At 51.4% G+C, this 27,842-nt stretch overlaps 2 protein-coding genes across 3 annotated transcripts in view; one reads left to right on the top strand and one right to left on the bottom strand.

Moving 5' to 3' along the window:
• HnRNP-K (Heterogeneous nuclear ribonucleoprotein K) overlaps window positions 1-27,842 on the bottom strand; it is a 110,476-nt gene that overhangs the window by 16,553 nt on the left and 66,081 nt on the right. Inside the window, exons 7-8 of the mRNA XM_025305284.1 lie at window positions 22,472-22,544; window positions 21,286-21,408 (exon numbers count right to left, since the gene is read on the bottom strand). Of these exons, the coding sequence (XP_025161069.1) occupies window positions 21,286-21,408; window positions 22,472-22,544 (196 nt within the window). The remainder of the gene's footprint in view (window positions 1-21,285; window positions 21,409-22,471; window positions 22,545-27,842) is intronic.
• LOC105184316 (cytochrome b5) lies at window positions 1,471-4,945 on the top strand. 2 transcript variants are annotated; one of them, XM_011143028.3, is made up of 2 exons: window positions 1,471-2,014; window positions 3,412-4,945. In XM_011143028.3, exon 2 carries the CDS (start codon window positions 3,452-3,454, stop codon window positions 3,851-3,853), a length of 402 nt encoding a protein of 133 aa, XP_011141330.1. In that variant the 5' UTR covers window positions 1,471-2,014; window positions 3,412-3,451; the 3' UTR covers window positions 3,854-4,945. The 2 variants fall into 2 exon arrangements, with proteins under 2 accessions (XP_011141330.1, XP_025161063.1); XM_025305278.1 differs by lacking the exon at window positions 1,471-2,014 and adding an exon at window positions 3,003-3,215.

Below are 27,842 nucleotides of genomic sequence, written 5' to 3'. Positions count from 1 at the left end.
CGCGGACTCGGCAATACTCGCTTACCTAATTAAATGTGTGTACGTTATAATGCGCGACGATGTACAACAGTGGGAGATCGCCGGGCAAATAAATCATAGCCACGCGAAAACCGCGGCGTTCGATATTCTCCGCACGTGTGTTCACCTGCGCGACGATACAAAACGACGCTTATTCGAACGGATGTGTCAAGGTGATGCATCAGCATATCACCCGAGAAACGAACTTAAATACGCACGTATACGTTCGTACAGCGTGTGGTAGATTAGACATCAAGCGACGTTATCACATCGCAAAAAAATGATTTCCACCGAGCGATGACGTGGATTTTTAATTAATTATAGCTATAAATAGTTGGCGTTATTTTTCAAAGAGCATCTTTTCGTTATGGCATCCAAGGAAAGAGAAAGAACGGCAGAGACGCGGGAGAGACGAAGAAAGGAATACGAAGAGAGAAAAGGAAGAGAGAGAGAGAGAGAGAGAGAGAGAGAGAGAGAGAGAGAGAGAGAGAGAGAGAGAGAGAGGGGGGGGAAACATATTCAAAATACTTGACTTGTTTGTTGACTCGACGTAGCAGAGAGGCGCTTGCAAAATATGCTCCAACGACTATCGCACTTATCTCACCGCGACATGCGAGCATGCGGATAAATAAGCGGCGTCACCGTGACTAGACGCTTCTGTATACGAAATGGCACATTGCGCGTGTGCAATGCGCAACTTTATGTCGCGGCGCTGGAAATAGCGAGAACCATTTTCTAAAAGATACAATAAACAGTCATTATCGTTTCGCTCGGGCAATTATCATATCGGGTGCTTCGGCGAATGATATCTATCACCGATACTGTCGTGTCGTGTATGTACTGTCAAGCAGATAGGAAACCGACTACACGGCACTGCGAACTCGCCGTTTATCTTCCCGATCCCGCAGAAGGAATACGACTTTGCGTGAAAATATATTCTGACGCCGATTTCGTAACTCAAATTCGTCACCGCAAAAAATTCGTTAAACGCAACCGCCGGTCGTTCTCCCGAAACATCAAACATCAAAATCGACGTCGCTTTATAACAAACAAATATAGAGAGGCGGCCTCGATTCGCGGCCGATTGCGCCAATATATTTCTCTCTCATACGAATATGAAATATCATTTCGTCTCTCGTGCGTCGCTTTCCCGAATTTTCCGGGGAAGCTCCGCGCCGATTAATCGACCGATTAATCGGCGATCGAGGAAATTACACGGAAGCGTAAAGTGGATTCACACTGTAACGCGAGAGCGAGGTCGTTCCGTGAGTGACGGCTCGCCTCGCGTGTGTGTTCTCTTCGGCTGAGCCTGCTCAGCTGGATAACGACGCAGGGTGTGAGGAGAGCTATTCGAGCAAGGCGAGAGTTCAGACTCGAGGTGAGGAGCTCGAGGTGGTCCGAGATGTAACGAGCAACGAGTCGAAGCGGCGGCGGCGGCGTCGTCAGGACTGATCGTCGGAGGCGAGGAGAAGGCATGTGTGTTTAAAAAGTCTCACTTCGACTCAGCAGCGACTCGATCTCGACCGGTCGACCTCGTCTCGCAGATGCTGATGAGCAGCGGAACGACGAGCATTCGAGCATCATTGGAGCGCGGCTGACGCGAGTCTTCGTCCACATATATGCGCCACGATGGAGCTGTGATTACACAGTTGGCAGCGCTGCAGCTAGTCTCCGGACAACATGTAGCTGACGCGGTGGGGCTGAAGAGTACGTAAGCGTACATCGCGCGAGCGGGAGGGGACCATAAAGCTACACGTCTGACGTGTTAGAATCCGCAGTGTTCGTGCGAGTGCGGCCCCGAGGAGAAGCTCGCGCGATAGTCACACACATACACACATCGATTCGCACCTGCGTTGTCACCTGTCGTCTCTCCTGGCGCGTTGCCTCCGGAAGACCCGAAGCCGTGGGTGCCGCGCGCTTCGCCAACACCCCCGTTCATCCAGCAGCCTCGCTTAGCGCTCGACGACTGGCAGAACCCGGCGGAGAGAAAGAGGAGGTACGTTTGGACCCGCGTGTGTCTTCTCACGCCGCCAATTCTTCTTGAACGAGAAGGCTCCTCCCTCGCCGAGAAGGAAGTGAGAACTCGGCGAGAGTTTCTGTTTGTTTCAAGGAGGACACGCTAGGAAGCCTCATAGCGGTCCGACACGTCTTCCGAATCCGTGTCTTGTTTGCTCGCCGAACTCTTTCATCTTCCCCCCCCCCTCTCTCTCTCTCTCTCTCTCTCTCTCCGCTCCGCTGAATGTTTAGCATGAGATGTCTGCAGTTTTAAATCGCCGCGTGTTTTTCCTTCTGCTGTTTACGAAAACGTGACAACGAGATAACTTCGCGATGGAAAACAACGCGAGTCAACTTGTACGGTCAGTTGAGATAATACTTAAAGGTCGATTATTGCTGGGAGGAATGGAAAAAGGGGGAAGAGGGGGAGATCGTTCGACGAGTCGAACGAGATTATGTCCGCAGTGCCGTTATTCTTTGAAATCGCGCGTCGATTGCTCCTCGGTGAATATAACGGGAAGTAATACGTAACTCTCGCATTGAAGAGACTGAGAGAAAGAGAGAGAGAGAGAGAGAGAGGGATTTCTTTTAACAAGGTCATCACTCACAAAGAGAAACACCTTCGGCCGCTTGGGACGAACGTTTGCCGCCGCGTGCCGGGAGATTTCCTCAAGTGCCCGTTGTACAAATTTTCCGAAACCTGTTAACTTCGACGCTTTCCCGATTCTCGCGAATGACGTCGGCGGGACGTCGCTCGCTCGGCTATGTAATTGGCTCGGCCAAATGAAGGTTCTGTTGATTGGGATTATGCCGTTGCAGAAGGCGCATCTAACTCAATCGCGTGTAGAACGAACTCGTTATCTGAACTTGAGGCCGAAACTTCAATTTCCAAATATGTCAAGTCACGACCAGCAGTCACAAAGTCACGAAGACTGGTTGGTGTTCTTCGAGAGCGAGATTATTGCTCGTCATTGTCTCAAGCGCTGATATAAGAGCGGTTACCATCACCATCGCACACCGACGCTACTATTACTGTGTTAAAACCGCGCTGGATGTTGCGCAATCAATCCTCGTTGACCTTATGTTATCATCCGAGCTATTAGATCCGAGAGAACGCTTCTCCGCAGCGCTCGCAATATCGCGCATGTTCACGAAACTTTTTACAACTCGGGCCTAGCAACGGGTGATAATTTCGCGTTAAGGTAATCGGAAAGTTTACTTGAACGCTCGCTCTCGTGATTATCTTTACCGTCGCTTCGAGCGAATCTCCGTTCGTTTCCTGCGATACTTCGGCCCGAGAGAGAGAGAGAGAGAGTGCTGAAATCTCGCCGAGTAACGGACGCGGCAAACAATGACCTGAGTAATATATTTATATATAATTATTCCTTTTCCCTGCAGGTCGCGATCGTAAGGATAAGCGGAGGAACGCCGGCGAGACATGGAGAAAGCGCAGGAGAAACGGTACACGAGGAGAGAAGTGACGGAGAACAAGGATCTCGACAAGGTCTTAGTGATTCTGCACGACAATGTGTACAACGTTCACCCTTTCCTCAATGAACACCCGGGCGGCGAGGAAATCCTGCTCGACCACAAAGGCACGGACGGCTCCGAGGACTTCGATGACGTCGGCCACTCGCACGACGCCATAGACCTGATGAAGAAATACCAGGTCGGCCGGCTCGTCGACTCGGAAAGGAGGAACAAGCAGCCGAAAAAGGGCTGGGTGGCAAAGTACAACAGCAAGGAGCCGGAAAAATACGTCCAAGGACCCGGCATGCCCTTCTACTTGCTCGTCGGCGGGATCGTGTTCGCGGTCGCATTTTTCTTCTATCAATTTTAACGGACGATCGTTCATTCGTCCAGCCACACGCGATGCGTGAAAATGTGTGACAAAGCGGACGGAGGATGCAAGGTACAAAACGTGAGAACGTACTCGCGTCGTTCCGCTTTCGATCGGCGGAACGAACAGCGCGGCGACAATGGCGGCGATCGCTTTTCCGGAGGGGGCGGCGACCCCCGACATGCTTTCCGACGCGACAAATCTGCCTCCGATCGCTAACGTATGATTGTTTTTTTCCCTTTTTTTTTTTTTTTTTACGGAGGTCTCGCTTCTGTGGCAAGGATAAAGTGTACGTGGATTAAGGTCGATTATTCTGTAAGAATTTGTAAGGGTACACAATTTTATGTTTATATAAACGTGAATGTTGCATTTACGCAAACGCCAGACGTTGTATTGCCCCCTCTTGCGAAGCCGCCGAATGACGGCGAGCCGAAATCAGGAGAACCGTCCGCGCGCGAATCGAGCCGAGCCGAGCCGACTCGATCGTCGAGGATTTCGAGCGTTCTTATTATGTAAATGGGTCGAGTTTATCATCGCGGAATGGGAGATTTCGCCCGGCGTTGAGCCGATCTTTAGCGGATGCAATCGCCGTGAATCGCAAAATATTTGACAAAATGGCCGTGCAAATCGAATAACGAAAGAAGCCGGCGAAACGACGACGGCGCAAACAGGAACGAACCGACGAAAGTTCGCCTCTACTGTAGCTTCGAAGTCGATGGGGAGAGAGACACCCGACTTTTAAAACTCGAAGAAAAGCACGAGACGGTGGGGAATCGATTATTGCCGAAATATCGAAAATTTGCCGCAAGATTTCTACGCGCCGCGCGCGCGGAGAAACGTCGAGCGTTTCGCTTCGGTTCAAGTTCAAGACAAGAAGACACTTCGGAATAGAATTTACGACGTTCTCTCGATAATTCACATACGGATCGATCGCTCGGTATTAATTCACAAGTCTCCATCTTATCAGCCGAAGATAGCGCTATCGTAAGATGTATAATGTATCGCTCTTAATCCCGTGTTTACCCATAAATCCAATAACTGCAAGTAATACAAACGTCGCTCCCGCACGTAATAAAATATTTCTGTCTCTTATCTCGAGGCAATGACTGGCGACTTGCAAATGTTTCGCAAAACAGCTTTTTCTCAAAGGCAACTTTCGGAATATATTGTATCGTTCCCTTTCTCTCTTTCACTCTTGCCACAAATGCTTGCCGCTTTGCAAAATAACATGAAAAAAATTTCTAATTTCTCGCCTTGTGCGCTCTCTCTCTCTCTCTCTCTCTCTCTCTTCCTCTTACTCTTCGACTATTCATAAAAAAGGGAAACGGATCGACGAGCGGACACCTAATTGGAGCAATCGCAGACACTAATGAAGGAGACCGAGTATTGGCGTCAACTAGGGCGTAATAATTTAACAACACACGTATGTGCGATCGAGGTAAAGAGGGAGAGCGCGGGTGATGGAACTTGTTGGCAGATGGGAGACACGACGTATGTATATGTGTGTCACCGACTAGAAATATCGTCCGCGACACGATGATAACGATGATAACGATATATCTGTGTACGCGTGCAGTATCAGCGAGAGATTTTAAAGAAGGCTTATCCAGAGCTGAATAAAGCGCGCAGCCATTTCGATACCTCCTCGGCGCGCGGCTCTCGCGCAGTGCGACCTCTGTACTGTAGCCTCGCTCGCGAGCCGACAAAAGTAGAGACACGTACACAACGCGCCGTAATTGTCGCGCACCATTGACGCTAATTGCAGCTCGGACGTTACTCGGCCGTCCACGTGCGGTCGGCGCGCTCGCGCTCTCAAACGGACCAACGGTAGAAAGTGCTCGCATTGTTGCATCCGTCCGGCTTCCCGTGCTCAACTTTGCGTGCGTGCGTGCGCGCGTGTATGTGTGTGCGCGGCCGCGAGTCGCGCGCCTGACATATGTGGAAAACCGCATATCCTTCCTGTCAACCGTCGGCCATCTGCTTTCCATACCGACTTCCGGCGCCGCAATGGAAACTGAAACACATCCAACCCGACAAGCCAACCCTCCAGCCGGGCTTCCCGCGGCTCTCTCTCTCTCTCTCTCTCTCTCTCTCTCTCTCTCTCTCTCGGTCTCTCTCTCGGTCTCTCTCTCGGTCTCTCTCTCTTTCTCGGCATGTATGTATACGGTTCTCCTCAGCTTCGTCTCTCGCCGCGAGCTCTTTGACGCTGAAGCAAAGGATGACACTCTCCCTCTCTCGGCAAGATGACGGTCTTACGCGGTGGAGACACTACATCATCGCGCGCGCGCGAACCGCGCCGCGCTGGCATTGTCTTGTTACTTCAGAGTCTGCGACGTCGTAATGTAGTCGCGCGGCCTCTTCGAGTCGACGGAGGAGCGCGTCGACAGGCGGCCGACAACCGGCTCGAAAATAACAACCGAGTGCCAACGGGCGCGCTAATTAAATTAAGTCAGGCTCGAATGAGGTCTCACGGGGCGATTTAAATGTGAATCACCTGGCCCTGGCCTCCGTTTCGCATCGTGCAACGCGCTCCTCGCGTCCGCGTTATCATCACGCGCGGTCGAGAGATCTTTTGGACGCTCGTCGCGTCTCGCGTCTCCCCCCCCCCCTTTTTTCCTCATCTCTCGACTCCTCGGCAGCGGCGGCAAAGGATCGTTTACATTTAGAAGCCGCGGCGGAGATGCGATTTTTTTCTTGTTTCTATTTGCCGACCTCTCCATGCCGCGCCGTCCCTCTCTTTGCGAGGAAGCGGAAACTCGATACGAACCCCCGATGCCTTTGAAGGGTCATGATTCTCTGTCGTGTGCTTTCTCTCTCTCTCTCTCTCTCTCTCTCTCTTCGCTGTCTGTAACCCTCGCCGCAAACGCAGCGTCGGGGAGAGAGCACCGGTGCGTGCGGCGTCGAGCGTAAATTTTTCAAAGGATGCGCCTAATGCTCATGACCATCGAGCAACTGTCGCGCCGACACGCGTGATCTGTCGAGAAGCCGCCGCGGAAGGTGAATCCCCCGGCCGCCAATTCCGCCATCAGCGTGTCACTGGGAGCCGCGTCGCGACGACGAGATATCAATCGACAGGTACAGAAAGAAGACGACTGACGATTTAAGCTCAGCTCACTTCCCGACGAGCGAGGAGGAAAAAAGTAAGGCGCGAGGACAGCGAGAACTGTCGGGGGTCGTTTCGCACCGGCGCGGCGCGACGCGCCACCGGAAAGAACAGAAGGAAAAGTGAGGCGCTCGGAGAGAGGTGGCGGGGAGGGATGGGACGAAGGAGATTCTCAAACGGACGTAACGAGTTCCCGGCAGTTTCCCGGTTGCTTCTTGCTGCTGCACCCGACTCTCTCACTCTCCCCCTCCTCTCTCCCGCCTAGATCTTTCCCGCCGCTCTTCCTCGGGAAACAGTCATTTTTCCAGTCATTCTCTCTTTCTCTCTTTGATAAAGCGCTTTAGCGAAGCGTCGTAACAAGATGCTATTTTCCTCGCCGGCGGTAACGGTGAAGGGCGAAACCGGGTATGTATATTCGGCATCCGCGTCTTAAGGCCGTCTTATAGCCTGCGCGAGCGCGCGGGAAAGGGATACGATAAATATTCCGGTAAACGGCCCGCCGCCGCCGCCGCGCCTTCGAGGACGGCGATATTTCATGCGCGAGCGCGAGACGAGCGCGCGGCACGCACGCACGCGGATTTATGCGCGCTCGTCGCTCCGAAATTGTTTCCCCCCCTCCTCTCTTCTCGCGTGCACCCCCGCGACGAATGCGACGCACGGATGAATACGACAAAAGAGAGTTAATTGCTCGCGGAATAACCAACAAGTGTGGGCAATTGTTTGTCTGCACTGGAAAAGAAAATTTAGTATCTCTAACAAAGAACTCTGTTTGGTTGAGGCATTTTTTTTTAATGGCAACCAAAAATCTTGTTTTATATAACAAAATATTTTGTTGTCTCAACTAAATATATTTTTCTGCTTTGTTCTCCGGACCAAATGATTTTGTTCTTGGACTTTATATATAAAAATTAAGCATTTTTGGTTATTTTATCCATAAAAATTACATAATAACGAAATATTATTTTACATAAACTAAAACAATGCCCAATGGATGATGCTATTTTGTCTCTCTGTGCACTAAAATTTAAATTTTGTATATTAAGAAAAAATTATAGTATTTTCAAAATTCATATAGTTCAAGCTTTTTGGTTGCCATAACAAAAGTATTACGGTTGTACGAACGAACCGTAATCAAACAGGAACTAAACAGTTTTATTTAACCAAATTATTTTGTTGTTACAACAAAATTTTGGTTCACGCAACAATACATCTTTCCTAGTGTGTTTGTGCCGCGCGACTCGCGATCTTTCGTTCCTCTCCGAGAGCGACGCGGGGACGGCTCTCCCCGGCGAAAGTGTCGACGGAGGTTGTTATTTAAGACGATCTTTCAGTTTCAGTCAGCTTCAGTCTCTTTGCGGAAAGGGGCCGCGAGCCTCCCGAGTAAAAACTCCGTCGAAGCAGAGTCCAGCTGGACGGAGCTTCTGGTCGCTTCAGCTTTTAGAAGTCGCGAGTTGCGGAGCAGTCTTGTTTCGGAGCCGTGGACCAACGGGAGAGATTTAGCGACAACGTAACGTAACGATTGCGTCCGCGTCGGAGAAGCGTCACGACGCTGCAGCGCGCACGCACGTGGTTACAGAAAGAGAGAGAGAGAGAGAGAGAGAGAACGTTCTCTCTCTCTCTCTCGCGCTCGCGCGCGCGCGGCCGAGGAGGAACATCGATCGCCGCGAAATTACGGCACGCTCGGTCGCCGTTAGAGCGGAGGAGTACTTGAAGTTTTCAGAACACGGGCAAGTAGAGAAGGAAGGCAAGGGAGAAAGAAAGAGAAAGAGAGAATAGGGTGTAGGACGTAGGTAGGAGAGGTCGAATAATGGGCGCCAGCCATTGGCTGTGTACGCAGCTTCTCGAGTGGTGTTTTAACGAACTCCAGACGGCGTCGTCTCGCGCGCGCGCGCGCGCGCGCGACGAACAACGGAGGGAAAAGAAATAGCGGGGAACCGATTCCCACTCGTCGAGAGGACGATGTCCTCGAACGGTCCGGATTCCGTCGAGTGTCGAGAGACGATACTCGCTGATCGACCTCCTTCTCCCCTCTGTCGAGAGAAGACTATGCTCTTCTATGCCCGGGTAACTCTCGCGGTTCACATCCGATTCACGCTTCGAATGATGATGTCTCGACGACGACGACGATGATCAAAAGAGAACGAACAAGTAGCGGAGAGCTCGTTCGTTCTCAGGATGGGCGGGTGAGCTCCTCGCGGACAGTTTAATATCGCTAAAAGCTTTTTAATAAACAGCTTAGAGTCTGCGCGCGACGAGCGCAGAGCGCACCGATGTGTCGTGCCCTGTGCGCGCGCGCGTGTGTGTGTATGTGTGTGAGCATGTAACACGCACGTACACACACGAGAGAGGACGAATCGCTTCTATACGAGATTCCCATGGGAGTGGGCTGGCAAGGCAGGAACGGCTGCAGAGGGGAGGGAGGGAGGGAGGGAGAATAAAGTGACGCGGAAGCGAGGAAGTGTCGCGGAAATTCGCCTTTCGTAACCTGGCAAAGACGGCGGACGCGATGTATGAAAATGTAGTGCCGGGTAGAAAAAGGAGAAGGGGGAGAGGGGGGGGGAGAGAGAGAGAGAGAGAGAGAGAAAGCAAGAGGAAAGGAGAAGATGGAGGCGGAGAATATAGGCGAAAAGGACATAGGCGAGGGTGAGGAGGAGGGACTGTTTATTTTACGGAGTGAAGCTAAGACGCACGATATTGTTCCCCCGGCAAAGTGGTTCTATTTTTGAGGTCCTTACTCACCTCTCCTCGCGTCGCCACCCCTTTGTATGCCACCGTCCCCTGTCTTTCCGCTCGCACACCCCCTCGCCGAGCGTTTTCCGCGAACGGCATAAATTTCCGCCGGAGAAGTACGGCGCAATGACACGCGAGCGAGCTCTCGTTCGCTTCTCTTTTTCTCCCTCCCCCCTTCCGCCGTCCGCGGAGTCCAGGCACGAGAGCCTTATCACGAGGAGTAATTCGATGATCGCGTCGCACCTCTCGGAAGGCGGCAATCACGGATTAATATCGTAGAATGCGTTTCGATCGAGAACACGACCACGAGTGCGCAATTTTCTTGCCCAACGGCGACGCGAGGGGGTGGTTCGAGGCGATCGTCATCGTCATCGTCATCGCCGTCGTTCTTATGAAGATTTATGCACTACTACGACCGGCAAACATCGACGTACGTCGATGAGAGGAAAAGAGGCAAAGAGCCCTCTGCAAAATTTCGCCGGCGAGGCTGCTCTCTTTCGACGGAGCGCGATTTAAAATTAAAATCTGCCACGCAGCGCGAGAGAGAAAGAAAACGAGGAAGAGCAAAGGGCGCGGGGAAGCAGAGGGAAGCACGACAAAATTCGCTACTCCCGACACACGTGGAAAGTGTACATAATAAAAACTTCCGCGGATCAATTTTCTCTCGTTTCCTCGAGCCTAAAAATTCCAACCCCTCTCTTCTCGCCCCATTCTCCCTCTGGCCTCGAGCGTAACTTAAAACGAAAGGGCCACGACGCGTGCAACGTCGCGTTTTCCTCTCTCTCTCTCTCTCTCTCTCTCTCTCTCTCTCTCTCTCTCTCTCTTTCATTTCTTTTTTTATCTCCAACCTTCCAATCGCTCCCGCCTGGCGGATAAATTCGACGAATTGACGTTAGTTCCTAGGGACGTCGATAAAAATGTGATTTTCGCCCGTCGAAATCGCGCGCGCGCGCGCGCACGAGGTAATCCACCGGTGTAAAATTTCATCGTGGCGGCACATTTCCTATTACGGTAAACTGTCGCTACACCGGTTCGGAAATTGAAGTGGGGCGCGATATAAATTTCGATCTTGCGGAATCGGAGAGATCTCCCGTTCTTTCTCTCTCTCTCTCTCTCTCTCTCTCTCTCTCTCTCTCTCTCTGGGTTTTTTCGCGTTATCTCAATCGAGCGATTAAGCCGAGGGGCGAGGGGTCGGGTCTCGCATCTAAGTTTCAATGAACCTGAGTTTATGTAGTGCTGAGAGAGAGAGAAAGAGAGAGAGAGAGAGAGAAAGAGAGATTAAACTTTGAAATTAGAAGCGAATCGAGGTCTGGAATTCATTCAGCTTCGATACGTATCGCTGGGATGGACAGATATCGCTTAACGTTCTCCTCCTTGCACAGGTCCGACCGATAAGATTTGCAGTGATCGATAAAACGGCCGTTAAAGGAACAGTTCCGCCTGTGTGTCGTCCCAACGCGTCTTATCCACCGATGGCGAAGGTTTAAGTTTCGAAGGTCGGAGCTATTTTCTCGCGACTTTATTCTCCTTCGTTTGCATACGACGCGTCTGCACTTTGCACCGGTCCACGTGGCGACAACAAGCAGCGACCGACAAAACGATGCGCGGTCGAGGAAAAATACAGATAACAGCGTGTGATTGTCGTAATCACGTTTGAATCGCTGATAAAATCGCTATCGTGTACCTGCGGCCGCTACGAATTGTTCGCGCGTTCGCGGTGGTATCGAAAATATAGGAGAAGACCAGAGTGCGACACGCGCAGAGAGGGAAAAAACAGAGAGAGAAAGAGAGAGAGAGAGAGAGAGAGAAAAGGCAAAGAGGAAGAGAGCAGAGGCAGGCTCGGCAAAATTCGACAGGCGCGCAAAGTGTATAAAATAAAAAATAACGCAAGAAATAAAGAATGTAGCTTTAAATTAAAGTCCGAGTACCTCGCATTAGCCGACTCCCGGCGATAAAAACGAAGCGCCGGACCTTTCAGGCAAGTTCGAATCAGCCGCCGCGATTCAGCTGGGGTGACACCATGATATTTTTTCGCGTACATAGCGGAAAGGAGAGAGAGAGAGAGGAAAACGAAGATTACTCGGCGTTACGGAAAGCGGAAGCGGATACGGAAGCGTGTTTGAAAACGAGCGCGCCGTCCTCCTCGTACAACTGCAGCCCGAGCAAATACAGCTTCTCTTTTTCTCGCGTGAGGGACTGTTCCTCACTTTCCTCTCCGCCGTTCCCCTCAACCCGTTCCTCGCGCGCCGCTTTAATAAACAGTTTATAAATCCCGACGCAAACTCCACTTTTCGAGCTCACTTCCGCGTTTACTCGCACAGTCTATTCTCGATGCGAGCAAACGGACGAACTGTGCCCTCCCGCCTGCACGCTTCCAGCTCCACGGTTAACGTTCCAAAGTTTCGCCCGATAATTCTCGATAGCACTTTTATTTAAAGTTATAACGACAGCGCGGAGAAAGTTGTATATTAAATCTTCTTTAAAAAAAAAAAAAAAAAAAAAGAAAAAAGAAAAAAAAGGGAAAAAAGGTACTCTCAATTAACGATTAAACTTCGTGAAAACTGGAGTGTTTCAGCCGCAAAAAGGAAAAGGAGAAAGAACAAAGAGACACCGTTGACGACACGAGCACGAAAGCACGACGAGGAGAGAGAGAGAGAGAGAGAGAGAGAGAGAGAGAGAGAGAGAGAGAGAGAGAGAGAGAGAGAGAAAGTCACAAAGAGGCAAACGAGACAATGGTGGCCTTTGATGCTCCACGTTAACGACTAAATAAGCGAAGGAGGGAAGAAAGGGGGAGAGAGAGAGAGAGAGAGAGAGAGAGGAGCGTCAATCGGCAGATTTGCGTACGTACCCATCGCCGAGGAAAATCCCGTAAGAGAGAACTCTGCCCGAAATCCCCCGGGAACTAAGTGCGCACCGAGCGAAAGAGGGACGCGCGGTTCGCACGAGGAGAGGAGGACCTCGCGAGCGCACGTACGAACGACTACTGAAAAGGTGGCAGGTTCGCGGAGCCGTCATGCGCCCCTGGCTCGCTTTCGGTCGCTGTCGCGACTCCGCCTCGACTTCATTCAACCGCGAGGGGGCTTCACCACCGCGCCCGTTTCCTACGTCCGCTTCCGCCGCGCGACGCGCCGCCCGGTTTAAGCCGTCCTCGGACACCGAGACACCGCTGTCCCGCGATCCAAATTGCGACAATATTAAACAGGACAGGAGCCTGCCGATCAGAGCCGGTCCTCGCTCGAGCGACTCTCGCCAATGTCCCGCGCTTGTGAAAATTGCTCTCCCCCTCCCTCCTCCCCCTCTCTCCCCCTCCCTCTTTCTTCCTCGTCTGCGACCAGAGAGCTACTTCCATTCAACATTCTTGCATCCCTGTCAGAGCTCCTGTCCGATAGACGCGTGAATCTGCAGCAGGACGAATTCTCACGGATTTCGCGGCTCGCGGCGGATTTCTGCTTCGCAACGAAAGCGGCATGCAAAACGCGACATTGAGAACACACAGCGCTGGAGAAAGAGAGAGAGAGAGAGAGAGAGAGAGAGAGAGAGAGAGAGAGAGAGAGAGAGAGAGAGAGAGAGAGAGAGAGAGAGGGAGTTTGCCGGATTGGCTGGGGGGGGACGAGTTGCTGCTGCTGCCGTTGCTGCCGTTGCTGCCGTTGCTACCGCTGCTGCTGCTGCAGCAATGCCTCCAAAGGAGAGAACAAGGGGAGACGGGAGGACTAAGGTGCTCACGTGGACACTCCGCTCGCGCCGCGCTCGCCGAGCGTCATGGAGCTTAGGGACTAGCTACACCTGGCGTGGCAGCTGTTCGGAAGCGTCCGTTACCAGGTTCGACAGCACCTGTTCGGGGATTGCGTGCCGCGCGGACCTTCCAGAAAGGGCCCATAGCAACACATGTTGCCCGCGCGCGCGCTCTCTCTCTCTCTCTCTCTCTCTCTCTCTCTCTCTCTCTCTCTCTCTCTCTCTCTCTCTCTCTCTCTCTCTTTCTTACTAGATAAAACGACGCGTTTCCTCCCATTTTTCTCCAGTTCAAACTTCGACGCTCGGTCTGACGTCTTTCTCGTACTCTCTCTCGTTGAAGACGAGATTTCGCTCGAGGAAATTCAGACTCTCTATCGCGATCCTCCCCGGATATTATTTTCACGTCAAGACGGTGAAGATGCTCAAAGAGCGTTGTTGAAAGAGAGAGAGAGAGAGAGAGAGAGAGAGAGAGAGACTCGCCATTGCTCATTATCGAAAATCCCCGACGCGAGAGTTTACACACCCGGCGGAACATGCGCGGCAAACATTTTGATACTTTAATTAATCGTGCAGTTCAATCGGGAGATGCTGGATGAAATATTCGCCGAGTCAAACACACAGACGCGGTTCTTGCCCGCGACGATCAAATATCGCGGTTGTACGAGCCGCATTTCGCGCGCCGCCGCCGCCCGTTACATTTGGAGAAACACGCGCCATTTATTTCTCGACCGGCCGCCCGTCGCCGCGGTGCGCGCCGTATTTGCACATGGCGGGGCCGATATACGCGCGATGGAAATTAATTTGCAAATAAATACGACGCTCGCTCGGATCAATCCCGCGTTATCCGCGACGCGACTTGCGTCCGTCAAGCGAAACGCCTGGCTCTCTTTGAAATTCATAATATCTGCACGTGAACTGATCTCGTTTTCTCCTTTTTTTTCTCCTTCTTCTTTCCTTTAACACACTTTCTTGTCAACGTGTTGACAATGTAAGAAAAGCGTTTGTTTGTCGGCTGGTTTCCGGTTCACGTGACGGAAAAGACCGTATGCAAATATCAAGCGCGGATGACCGGCGCATGCGCGCGCGCGCGCGGTGAAAAGCACGTAGACGTAATTTTACAGTCTGCGGTGCAACATTTTGTTCCCCGACCTTTCGTCTTGCTCTCTCTCTCTCTTGCTCTCTCTCTCTCTCTCTCTCTCTCTCTCTCTCTCTCTCTCTCTCTCTCTCTCTCTCTCTCTCTCTCTCTCTCTCGCAACTCCGCGCTCATGCCTCGTGCACGGCGCGCGCGCACGGGCGCCGTAGACAAAACGGCGTCAGCGGATAATAAAGGCATCGCGTGTGCATAATTATCTGGCGTACCTTCCTGGAATTAATTTCGAGCTTCGTTGGAAGAGCTTTTTTACTCGCCCCTGTCCGTTATAACTCGGTGCATCGCCCTCTCTTCCCCCCCCTCTCTCTCTCATTCTTTCTCTCTCCCGTTCGCCTGTTAAACGCACGAAACTTGCGCGGCGCCGACCACTTGGACGAAACGAACCGGATCGTCTGAGGAAACATCGCGACGAGCAGGCGAGGAAAAGGAAGAGGAAAAAGGGAGCCGCGCGAACGAAACTTTCGGCGCGACTGCACTTTCGTCCTTTCGGCGAGAGAGATCAGACCGCCGACGCTTCGGGTGTGACAAACGTTTATCGATATCAGCTGCATTGGAGACCTCAGACTGCGAACGCGTACCTGTTGCGAACGCGAACGATTCTCTCCGCGACTCCAGAGGCAACCAGAGCAGCCTTGATGATCTTTGCATAATAAACACCGCGAGCGCGGCACGCGATCTGAATGACGCATCGACGCAAGGTGAAGATTATACGGGAGCCGCGACGTGACGCAATGGCAAAACAGTAGTCGACAGTGGCGGAAGGCAGCGCGCGGCGCTTGATGATCATCGCCGCTGTGATTGTTATGCTCGTCTCGTCAATCGACGATCTCAAAGTGCACTCCAATCGCGAGAGGATAATCGCGGGAATTCCAGCTCGACGAACGATCGAGGAAGAGGAAGAGAGAGAGAGAGAGAGAGAGAGAGAGAGAGAGAGAGAGAGAGAGAGAGAGAGAGAGAGAGCGAGAGAGAGCGAGAGAGAGAGAGAGAGCGAGAGAGAGAGAGAGAGAGAGAGAGAGAGAGAGCGAGAGAGAGAGAGAGAGAGAGCGAGAGAGAGAGAGAGAGAGAGAGAGAGAGAGAGAGAGAGATCCGACACAAAAACGTCGGATTTCAACGCTAACGCGCTAATGACGAAGAACAATCGCGGGAAGCGCTGGCGACTCTCTGCCGCGCGCGACACGCGGCGGTTTTCCGCGAGTCACGTAGGCGAGTCGAAGAACGATCGTGGACACACATCGCCGCCGCATGCTAGAACGCACTTGGCCGCTGACACGCAGCACGCCACGTGTGGTTAGCACGCGACGAGCTGCATTAAGCGCCTGATGATTAGCCACCGAGCGGACATATGGCTTCCTCGTGTACGTGTTCGAACGGGCGCACGCTGCCTCGGCAACGCGACGGACCAGACGCGTCAGCTCGAAGGGTAGGAAAAAGCAGGCAGCAGCGGGCCTGCAAAAGCCTGCGCTTCGCGCACTTAGAAAAATTAAAACTGTTTGGCCGAGGCATTTTTTAATACGCAACCAAATATCTTGTTTTATATAACAAGATATTTAGTTGTCCCACGTAAATAAATTATTCCGCTTTGTTCTCTGGACCGGATGATTTTCTTCTTAGACTTCATACATATAAAAATTAAGCATTTTAGTTGTTTTATCCATAAAAATTATATCCATAATAACGAAATGTTATTTTACATAAACTAAAATAATGCCCAGTGGATACTATTTTGTCTTTCTGTGCTGACTAAAATTTAGATTTTATGTATTAAGAAAAAATATAGTATTTTATGAACAAAATTCATATAGTTCAAGCTTGTTGGTTGCTATAACAAAAGTATCGCGTTATACGAACAAACCGTAGTCAAACAAGATATTTGTTTACAGGAACTAAACAGTTTTATTTAACCAAATTATTTTGTTGTTGCAACAAAAATTGTGGTTCACGCAACAATACATTTTTCCGATTGCACGCTTCGGGTCTTATCAATTTGTCATAATAAAACCTGACTTTGTACATCTAAAGCAGTCTCTTGAAGAAACCTTCCAAGGCCCTTCTCAGCTTTCCCTACCAAAGCCTTATTTATTAGATCTAAGGTATCCCTAAAAAATGCAACTCAGGGCCTGTGTGGAATAATGAAGCATCCCTCCTCTTTAGGGCATCCTACTTTCAGTTTCATCGGGGCCTTATGCTTCACGAGGCCCTAGAAATTTTTTGCTCGGGTCGCGATGTATTTCCGTTCCAGATCCTGTCAAACTCGAGGCATCAATTTGCAAAGATTTCGACGTGGAATGTCGAACTGCCGTCGACGCTCCGAGGGGTTGCTTTTGCATTGTCATTTTCTCGGGCAGGCTCGAGAAAGCACTCGTTTTTGAAAATTAACATTTGACTTATAGTATTATCTCGTGTATTTTTAATAAAATATTGTCTATATAAAGAGATTATATATATTAACGTGATTGAATATTCGATCACCTCAATATTCCATCTGCACATTTAACCTTTATTATTAATTTCACTCAGCGATATATTAATTATGCTAGTATAAACTAGCCGACTGCAAATGGAGAACACGTGACAAGCAAATATTATAAATAATCAAATAAAGGAAAGATTGCCGAGTAAATGGATGGAAGAAGAAATCAGCATTTATTCTCGTGATCTTTCATTCTGTTTCGACGGATTTGAAAAACTTTTAACGGGGAGTTTAAAGGTCAGAAGCTCTCGAAAAAGTTGATACGCACGAAATTACGAAAATAACAGTTGTAGGTGCGACAACGCAGCTTTTGCGGATTCAATGGGGGATTCGAATTTGGATTCGAAGGGAAAAACGAGACTCAGATCAGGGAACGAAAGGAGAGAAAAAAAAAAGGATGTGAGCAGCGATGCATCGCAAAGAGAGTGTCCTCCCAATTCAACGAGATCTGTACGGTTAACGCGGCGGCAAAATCTCGTCCCGTTGCTCGAGTCGGTGAAAACGTCGAGCACATTTCATACACAACCCGGGCGGCGCTCCCTCGAATCGCTAGCATTTTTATCGAGCCGGCCCAGCCGTGCACCCGCTTTGAAACAGATACGGCGAATCTGCGGTGTATCATCGAGTCCGATCGCGCAGGAACCTTTGCAGAATTAAACGGCCGGCTCGGAGATCAAAGTTTTATCTCAATTGACAGCGCGCGCGTTTCGCTCTCTGGATTTTTCGCGACGCAACAACGTTTGTTGTGTGCTTCTCGCTCTTCCTCTCGACTCCGCCTTTATGCGATTACTTCATGGACGACGTGACACGCGAGATCCACAGCGAGGCACAAACAACACAGCGTGATCGCAACTCGCCGCGGTTATTGCGCGATCTTGGACAAACCGCGCGCGTAAAGACCATTAAAGACCGAATCGGATTTGCATCGATTCGACAGTTTGCTCATCCACTGGCTCTGCGCTGTCGATTCCTCCGTCCTCCGTCCCGCCGGGTCCTTTTGAAGGTTCAAAGTGTACCATCGTGTTCGCATTATACTCACAGATCCACAAGTGTATCCGAGCCTCGTGTCACCATCTCCCCCCCCCCCCGTCGCCTTGCGTCATGCATATTTCTGTCTGCCGCATCTCGTATTCCTTTCACATTCTTCGACCGTCGTTATCAAGAAGCATTCGGGCCTATCAGTCATTCTATTTGCATGGACCTCGTGCGTCATCGGGAGCACCGTCTCGATAAAGCGGCGGGAAGAATGTTGCGCGAGCCGAGCGCAGAAATCGCGGACAACACTTTGTGTTTGAAGGAAGGAATCAAAAAGTAAAAGGGAGAGCGGAAAGGAAACGGCACCGGTGGCGCGTGAATACGTTCGTGGCTTAATGTCCTCGTCGTCGTCAATTATAAAGGCCAATGTCGCAGCGCGGCCGCCGAGGTCGACGACCGAAAGCCGAGGGGGTTAATTAGGATCAGCGCGATCAGCGAGCGCTCGCATTGCCGAACAGCCGATGAATTCCGATCGGTCGTTCCGCGCGGCAAGTAGCGGCTGCCCGCCAGAGAATTCGCGATCTGAAGCAAGCCGACGCGACGGTTTGAAGTCGCAAGGTACGTAACCTTGCAGCTCCCGTTTGAGCCGCGAGAAGGAGAAACGGCTCACTCGCGGCGGAGAGGACGAGGGAAATAGAAGCCGGGCTCAATTTCGCGCGCTCGCGCGGAATAATAAATAACCGTTCAATCCTTACGTCGCGTCGCGTCGCGTCGGCTCGCTCGATTTTTCGCGGAGAGACGGAGCCGCGAGCGCGCGTTTTCTGGCAGTTAGACAGGATCCTCCATGACAGGAAAAAAAAAAAAACGCGCCGGAATCCCGTTCGGAATCAATAAAGTTACCCCTACCCTCCCCCGAGCGGCCGCGAGTCGAAATAAAACGACTTGGCGATGTCGCCGAGTGGCGGTGCCGTGTCTCCCGTTCCTCGTTCGTTCCACAGGGGTAGCTGGAGCACCCTCGCCCCCCCCCCCACCGCTCTCGTCCCTCCTCTTCACGCGCGGCGGTGCTTGCTTTTATTATCCGCGCCGTGCGCGAGCGCGTGTCTTACGTGGCGCGCGTGACGCGGCCGCGAATTTTGCCCTGAGTGGATTTTCGCCCGAGGAAATTTCGCACGGGCGAAATATCGAGTAACGAACGTATTTCGCGCTCTGTTCGGGCCCCGATGGCTGATCGACGATCCAGAGGGAGGAAAAGCGAGGCGTTCGCTCGCTCTCTTTCTCTCTCTCTCTCTCTCTCTCTCTCTCTCGTCGCGGTTTATCTTGACTTTTTCGCGCGCGCCGCAGCGAAACGGTGTTCCGAAACTCGATTGCTTCCCGTCGACTATTCCCCCTCGAGCAATACGTTTAAATGTATTAGCCGACGCAGCAGTTAACTAAACTCTAATGGACTAATTATCTCGGCAGCTCTTCACCGAGGGAGGATGTTAAGACTGACGAAATTACGAATAAGTTTTCGCTAAATTGCCAAACAACGTTACTCAGCGCGTGCCGCACCAGCCGATACACACAGTAACCGTATGGATGCTCGTTAAGTTTGCTTGCGAGTGATGAGAATGCGCGCGCACGCGCATTATCCTTCGCGGAGAATCCCGCGGCGAATAAAAACACCCTCTCGAGTCCATAACGTCGATTGGATTGATCGATTTTGCCGCGGCGAAATGTGACTGATTGAAATGGCGAAAAAAAAAGAAAAAAGAAAAAAAAAAGAGAGAAAAATACTCGCTTCTCGCTTTTAACGCGCTCTGTTTCGCCGACGGCGCGCGTGCGATAATCGTTCTAATTGTTCTTTCGCCAAACTTGGAGGGCGAACGCGCGTAACGCCCGGATAACGGGCAAATACGGTATCGCCGGTGTGCAATAGAGAAGAAAATCACATCTGCCGGCCGTCGAGGCGTCAAGGTACATACGTCGGCGACGAAATCGTCGCGTCACAAAGGGACAAGGGAAAAGACGACATGGGCGAGGAAAGAGAGCGAAGGGCGAAGAGAAGGAAGAGGCTGCAGAAAGTCGCGGCGCTCTCCTCGTCGAATGAAGCACTCACCGATTCGAGGCGGGACAAAAGCTCGGTCGGCTACGTTCGGTTTTGTTTCTCGTGAACGCGGAAACGTAACGAGCCACTTGGCCACGTTGTATATTTCAGAGCAGGCTAGCTAGCTAACCAGCCAGCCAGCCAGCCAGCCGGCCGGCCGGCCAGCCAGCCCGCCAGCCAGGCCGAGCCCTTCGCCGGAAAACCCGGACGGGTACAGAGCTCGTTATGTAAAATCGGGGCCACGATGTCGGGGAGAGATCGCTAATTAAAGGAGAATTAATTGTCGTTTCATCGAGTCGCGCCGCGCCGCTTTGTTAGCGTCGCCGGAGCGCGCAAGATGAAACGATCCTCTCGCGTTGACGACAACAAATCCTTAAGTACCAACAATTCCCGTAGTCGACGTGCGCGGCGCGACTATCTAGATCGCCTATTGTCATCTCTCTCTCTCTCTCTCTCGCGACATGCGGCAAGGTCCGCTCCTCGTGCTCCTCGTAGTCAAACCGAGAGGCCCGTAAATAAATGATAGACGGGCTCGCACTTCAAAGTTTTCGACTCCGCGCGTCTTTGTCTCGCCTCGTTAATAAGTGAACACGCGACTTAAAGTTCATAAACCGATCGCGCGCGCGGTGTTTGCGTTCGCAAGAGACGGCGGAACTTTGCAATCTCTCGCTCTCTCTCTCTCTCTCCTTCTCTCCCTCTCCCCCTCTCTCTCTCTCTCTCTCTCTGTCTTTCTATCTTGCCCCTTCTCACGTTACATTGTTAATAAAATAAAAGCCCCGCGACCTCTACATGAAGTCTCAATTGACTTTCATGCCGCCACTTTAACGTTGCGTCACTCGATAACATCAAGTATTTAAGACCCGCTAAGACAACTCGCACAGCTCGCGAAAAGATCAGAGTGTGAAGCACGTTCGTTCTCCGTTCTTTTTCCATTCTTCCTTCCTGTTTTGCTTTTCTTTCTTTCTTCCTCCCTCCGCCCCCCTCGCCGCGCCTTAACACATCGTTCCGCACGTCGGCGCGCCCACGTTTCTGCACGAAATCCCGCGAGCATCGTTGACTCTCACAACATCGTCGCGAGACGCTACACACGACTGGCTGCTCCTCTCTCCGCCCCCCTTGCGAAAGACGCAAGAAACAAGCTGCATTGTCTCGCGAGTCGCGGCTAATTACTAAGAAAGTGACTCACCTCGCGCAGCTCCTTGATCTTCAGGCCGCCTTTGCCGATGATGCATCCCGCTTGGCTCTGGTGCACCAGCATGCGCACGTCGATCTCGTCGCTGCCATGACGGGAACCGTTCTGAAAGCGTGTCTACAATAAATCGTGGAAACTTCAATGTATTAGCTGGCTCCACTGAGACCTGCCTCACATCGGCGGGCGTCGCGAGCGCGAGAGACGAGCGAGTGCTTACAAGTAAACCCTCCCTCGGGGGGGAAGGTCAGACGCCGATTTGTTTCCAATTTTTTTATAGTTATTTTTTATGTTAAAATATAAAGAAATCTGTTATCAATTTTAGCTTAAATTAATTTCTTCAATTTTTTCGAAATTTCTCAAGTTTTTCGTTCATTCTTTTTTTCGCTCGTTTCTTGTTCATTTTTTGCCAGATTTTGACGTTAAAATGACGTTGTTTGCTGGATAGTGCGAGCCGAAAGATTACCCAACGTCGAATGTAGCGTAAAACCGAACACTTTTCCAACAATGACGTCGGTCATATTAGATCAAGCCATTTTGAATTTTACAAAATGCTTCTGATTCATAATCGGCGGCGACGTGTGTGTGCAAGTTTCAACAAATCAGATATATACATTTTTAAGAAATATTGTTTTAAATGTGTATAAAATAGTGCAAGCTTGTGCAAGACTTTAGAAATTTCGAAAAAATTGAAAAAATTAATTTAAGCTAAAAACATGATAACAGATTTCTTCGTATTTTGACGTAAAAAGTAAGTATAAAAAATTGGAAACAAATCGGCGTCTGACTCGTTCCCCGAGGTCGGCCGACTTGTCAGCCGAATGTCGGAGAAGACTTTTAATCCGCGAGCGCGCGAGTGGACAGCGAGTCGGCCAAAATCAAAGCGAGTCATCATCTGGCGTGCGAGAGTCCGCTGGCCAGAGATTCGCCCTTCAACTGCGAAGGAAAACATTCGCAGCACTCGACGACTCCGAGCGACGAGGATCCTCGCTCTCCGCGCGAGCGAGCGAGGAGTCACTCGGAGGACTCGAGCGACCCCGGCCGGTCGCCCTGCTATTTCACTGGAGATACAGAAATCTGGTTGCGCACGAGAGCGATCGAAGGCTGAGTAAGAGAAAAAAAGAAAAAAAAAAAAAGAGGAGAGTGGGGATCAGTGACGAGATGAAAACTCGAGTATACTCACCTCTTCTAGATTAGGTACGACCTCGTTCAACACCTGCAGAACAGTGGGCAGGTCCGAGCTGATGGTGAGCACCCTAGAATCAGAAAGATCCCGAGGATTATCTTGGTCCCGGCGGGCGCTGCGTTTCGCGATTCTCGCGTACTTTGTGCTATTGACCAATATGCAGTCCTGTGCGAATGACGTATCGTGCGTATGAGATGCGTATATCACATCAACCAGCGACAGCACCGCCGCGCGCGCTCTATTTCGGTATTTCGCCGGCTAGAGCGAGCGCGCGCTTTGAGCAGCGAAATTCCAGCGCGAGCCCTTCCCCCTACCCCCCCCCGGAGAGAGAGAGTAATTAAATGCGCGCCGGTCGATCGGAGCTGGATGCAGCGCGCACGCTCTGCTACATTGCATTAGTCACAGCATTTGGACACATTATGAATGTTTATTGTATTCCGAGGCGCCTCGTATCGAAATTCGACGGTTAATGCTGTTACGACGATACCGACGCTCGACGACAAATAATATGACGCGCTGGCAGATTAAAAGCCGACAAAGCTCGCTATCTCTCTCTCTCTCTCTCTCTCTCTCTCTCTCTCTCTCTCTCTCTCTCTCTCGCGGCACTTGGTCGGCCGGCGATTATCGCGCGGCGCGAACCAAACGCCATTATGACGCTGTCAATTTTAAACGGGGCCGCCGAATTAACACCACTCTTTGTTTATAATTGCGCGTGCGGCGGCTTTAGGTTTCGTCGTCGTCGTCGTCGTCGTCGTCAAAGTATCGTCTCGCCGCGCGGATTCGCCCGCCAAGTGCCTCGGAGAGTAGAGCGCCGCAGAGTATTCGAATTCGAGAGAGAGAGAGACTCGCTCTCACAAGGAGCAAAGACAATTCGGCAGCCGACGACGAATCGAGTCGGGTGAATGTTTTCATTCGAGCTTGCAGAGGAAATCCCCGACCGAGGCGCCTCCCCGAGGCCTCGCGGGAGAGAACGAATTCAGCTCTGATCGATGGAGACACTCGCTCGTACGAAGTAAGAATCTCCCCACCCCCCCTCTCTCTTTCTCTCTCTCTCTCTCTCTCTCTCTCTCTCCTCTTTCTCCTCCTCTCTGAGAACTCGAGTGAAACATTCACGCCGTGTATTTGTCCGCCGTCGCTCCGAGCGAGAACGATCGCCCGTTTCGCGCGTGATTTCACTCCGGGAAACTCCGAGCGCGCTGTTGTTAGCCGACCCGCCCGCTAAAGGGCTTAACCCTTATTAGTTTCACGGCGAATCTCCCCCCCCCAGAGTTCCCCCTGCGGAGTAATCGTCGGCATTAGCAGTCGGCGAGCCGCGCGCTTCGTAAAACATGATGATGCCGCAGTTTTCGAGAAGCGGCGCTTCGCGTGCAACAGCAGCAATCGCGAAGCGGCGATCGACCGTAAGCTCGGGCTAGATTCACCCGTCGGCAGCGCGATATTTTCCCGACCTACATCCATCCAGCTTCAATCGCATCGCATGTGCGCGCGCGCGCGCGCGCTCGCACGATCGCAATGATCGTGTTTACGAGCGGCCATCGGACGCGCGCGAGTTGTCGTGCATGTCGAAAAACAGCGCCGGTAATACACGTCGCGCGATCCAATTCGCCGTTGATACATCTACACACGTTCTCTCTCTCTCTCTCTCTCTCTCTCTCTCTCTCTCTCTCTCTCTCTCTCTCTCTCTCGCGCGCGCGCGCGCGCGCGCGAGCCGATCGCTTTTCTTCCCCGGCTGAATCGCCGTCGCAGAGGAAACAATGAGACGCAACGGCAGAGTCCCGGAATATCGTCCTCCTTCCCCTCCCCCGCCCCTCCTTCCCCGCTGTCTCCACGTGTTAACATTATCGATAATCCTGTCCATGTCGCACGCGACACGCGACGACGAGAGTGTGTACATAACTTTTCCATTCGGTCGGGCCGATCCGCGAGAGCGCGCTCTGTCACCGGCGGGAAGCAATCTTGATTTTCCGAAAGTTGCGGAAATATCGGATAGCTCTCTCCTTGCGCGGCAATGTTCCCGTCAACTCGGTCCCAATGCTCGGATTCTGCTCGGTATTCGCGAGTTTCTTCGCCGGCTATTGTCTCCGCCGATCGAGAAAACAAACACGAAAGTTTGCGGGACGATGACCGCGGCGCGACTCCACCCCGGCTAATGCGAGAGACGGTTTCTCTGCCCCCCCCTCCCTCCTTCCCTGACACACTCTCTCTCTCTCTCTCTCTCTCTCTCCCTCTTTCCTTCCTGCCTCCTCGTCGTCCGCTTCAGTTTTCCTTGCTCGTTACAACGAGCTGAGGCCGCGCATCTCTCCTACTCGACCGACCGGTCTCTCACACACGCGGAGGTGGCGCACGTTCCGTCTCTCTACGAAGGAAGCACCGTCGTCGGTTCGCCGATGGAGAAACGCCCGGCTCTTGGTAACTTGACGCGCGCATCAAAGTGACATTCACGCGCCGCGCTGAGTCGTCGAGAAAGGCCCGCCGCGTCGGCGGCGGCGGCGGCACACAGTGGGGGCCAGATGACATTCTTTGGTTGAAAATTCTGCAGAGAGCTGAATTTCCAACCGATCATCGACACCAATGGTGATAAGGTTGATCCTGAATCAATTCCGAAGAGATCCGTCTTGCGAGAGTTTAGATTTAAAAAGAAATTCTTTTCTCCGATTGGTAGCCCCAAGAGAGGAAAATTTATCGCGTTGAACGCGAGAAACTTGTGCACCAGGAAAAAAATTTAGTATCTCTGACAAAACTGTTTAGTTGAGGCATTTTTTAATACGCAACCAAATATCTTGTTTTATATGACAAAATATTTAGTTGTCCCAACTGAATATATTTTTCTGCCTTTTTTCTCTGGACCAAATGATGATTTTGTTCTTGGACTTCATATCATGAAAATTAAGCATTTTAGTTGTTTTGTCCGTAAAAATTACATAATAACGAAATATTATTTTACATAAACTAAAATAATGCCCAATGGATACTACTTTGTCTTTCCGTGCACTAAAATTTAGATTTTATATATTGAGAAAAAATTATAGCATTTTCAACCAAATCCATATAGTTCGAGTTTTTTTGGTTTGGCTATGACAAAAGTATTACGTTATGCGAACAAGATATTTGTTTACAGGAACTAAACAGTTTTGTTGGGCATATTTTAACCAAATTATTTTGTTGTTACAACAGAATTTTGGTTCACGCAACAATACATTTTTCCTAGCGTGAAATACTTATTATCCGACACTTATAAAATACAAAAACATCAAATATCAAACCGAAGGATTTTGAGTCTTGAGCCCATCAATCTAGGAATCTATCAATCCGAGAACTTTTTAGCTCGTGGATGTATGAAGCCGTATGTATTAAGAGGCCCAAATAGTCCAAGAACCCAATCTAGCCACAGCTAGACCCAAGACACTGTACTTTAAACGATAAACTTTTCAGACGAACCCTAAACCCATGAACCCTGAAGCGATAATTTTTTCAAAATTTCGGCCAGACAGATCTCTTTGGAATTTATTCAGGATCAACCTCATCCGTTGCTGTCGATGATCGACTGGAAATTCAGGTCTCTAGAGAATTTTCAACCAAAAAACGTCATCTGGCTCCACTGTGCGCTCCGTCGCGCTGCTCTCGATAACGCGCGCCTGGCGATCGATCGGGAAAACGACGACGGCCTCGACGCAGCACGCTTCCGTTACCTTCCTCCGCACGCAATCTACCTGTGTACTTGAAAAAGAAAAAGAAAAAGAAAAAGAAAAGAGAAAAGAAGAAAAGGCGCAAACGTCGCCGCTCGCGGCGTGTTAATCACACTACTGACACGTGCACGGCCGCTGCCTAGGCACTGCTGATAAACTCCCCGGTCGGCGACGCTCCCGATCGAGGAAATTGCCATCACCAGCTACAAGTTTCCCTACTTAACCCAGTTCGGTGGACAAAAACAAGACGTGTGCTCCGCACCGATCGGCACTCGCTTCTCGCTAGCCGAGCCCGAGCCGAGACGCTACGCGCCTCGACCTAAACAGCAAGTCGGAGCGAGGAGTTATCACGGCGGTTATCACGTGCGGACAATTACGGGGTCTGGTCGGTGAATGGTCGAAAGTCATCCCTTCGAGAGAGAGAGAGAGAGAGAGAGAGGAAAAATCGCGGGGTGCCGGCCCGCGCGTGAGACGCTTCGGCCGGCTCAACGTGCGTTCGTTCGTTTCTTATCACGCTCAGTCAGCGGCGGGAAAAAAGTATCGGCGAAGAGTATCGGCGGCGCCGCCGCCGCGCCGCGGCGGTCAGGAATCAAGCACTCGATGGCGCGATGGCGTCGCTTCAGAAAGGGCGAAGCTTCGAACGACTCAAGGCCCGACTCAGGCCGAGAGTTCTGTCTTGCGGCTAGCCGCGCGCGCTACTCGTGAGTCACGTGGCGTGACACACCTGGAAGGAATTCGGCCATCTACTATGTGTGTGATACACGTCGCGTTGCCGGGAGCGATCGGATGCGCGCCGCGGCGACGTGCGCGCGAATAACGCGCGTGGTTTCTTCGTATTTTCGCGGCGAAAGAGACGCGCGGCGAGGGGGGGGAGACGCGAGTTAATCGAGTTTCGAGTTGCTGTTGACAAGACACGGCTCTCGTCTAATGAAGTCTCCCGACACGCGTTGAATGTCACGACGGTGACTGGGGCACGGACGTGCTGTAATACTACCGCGTCTCGTTAAGTTACTCGGAAACTGTAATTAATTGCGCTCGAGCGCAATCGATCTCGTACGTTGCCGATGAGAGAGAGAGAGAGAGAGAGAGAGAGAGAGAGAGACACGCGGGGCAGCGAAAAGTGGACACGATTAACGCGGAAGGTTCTCTCCCCTCCCTGTTTCCGCGCGCGATTTTCATCAATCGCGAGAGACTCGACAATTTTCCCGACCGAGGAGAAGAAATCGATCGAGGTAAACAGATCAGATGATCCGCGCGCGCGCTCGTCGCTCCTCCCGACCGATGTCGTATCGAACTATATAGATCTGGTCGCGCGAGGGTCGTACTTCTTCTTCTTCTTCTTCTTCTTTTCTTCTTCTTCTTCTTCTTCTTCTTCTTGAGCCTCGCAGCCCCTTCGCGACGCGAAATTCCGGCGAAATTCCCGGCCGGGTTGTAGTCAGCCGCGAATAGAAATCGCATTAAGGACATCCTCGAGGACCTTAGTCGCTGGCGATAAAAAAATTTATGGCCACCGGCGCGGAGCGTCCCGGGACGAAGATAAATTTCCCGTTCAACAGCTGCGTGTGTGCGTGCGTGCGTGTGCGTACGGTAAGGCCGGTACGCGACGTAATTGCCCGGCGGAGAAGGAACGACCGCGCGCGCGTCCCGCGATCATCGTCGATAATCGGCCGAAGCGGAGAGAG

The sequence above is a fragment of the Harpegnathos saltator genome, unplaced genomic scaffold (genome assembly GCF_003227715.2).
Source record: "Harpegnathos saltator strain DR-91 unplaced genomic scaffold, Hsal_v8.6 scaffold12, whole genome shotgun sequence".
NCBI classification, from domain to species: Eukaryota; Metazoa; Arthropoda; class Insecta; order Hymenoptera; family Formicidae; genus Harpegnathos; species Harpegnathos saltator.
This window is presented reverse-complemented; position numbering and strand designations above follow the sequence as displayed.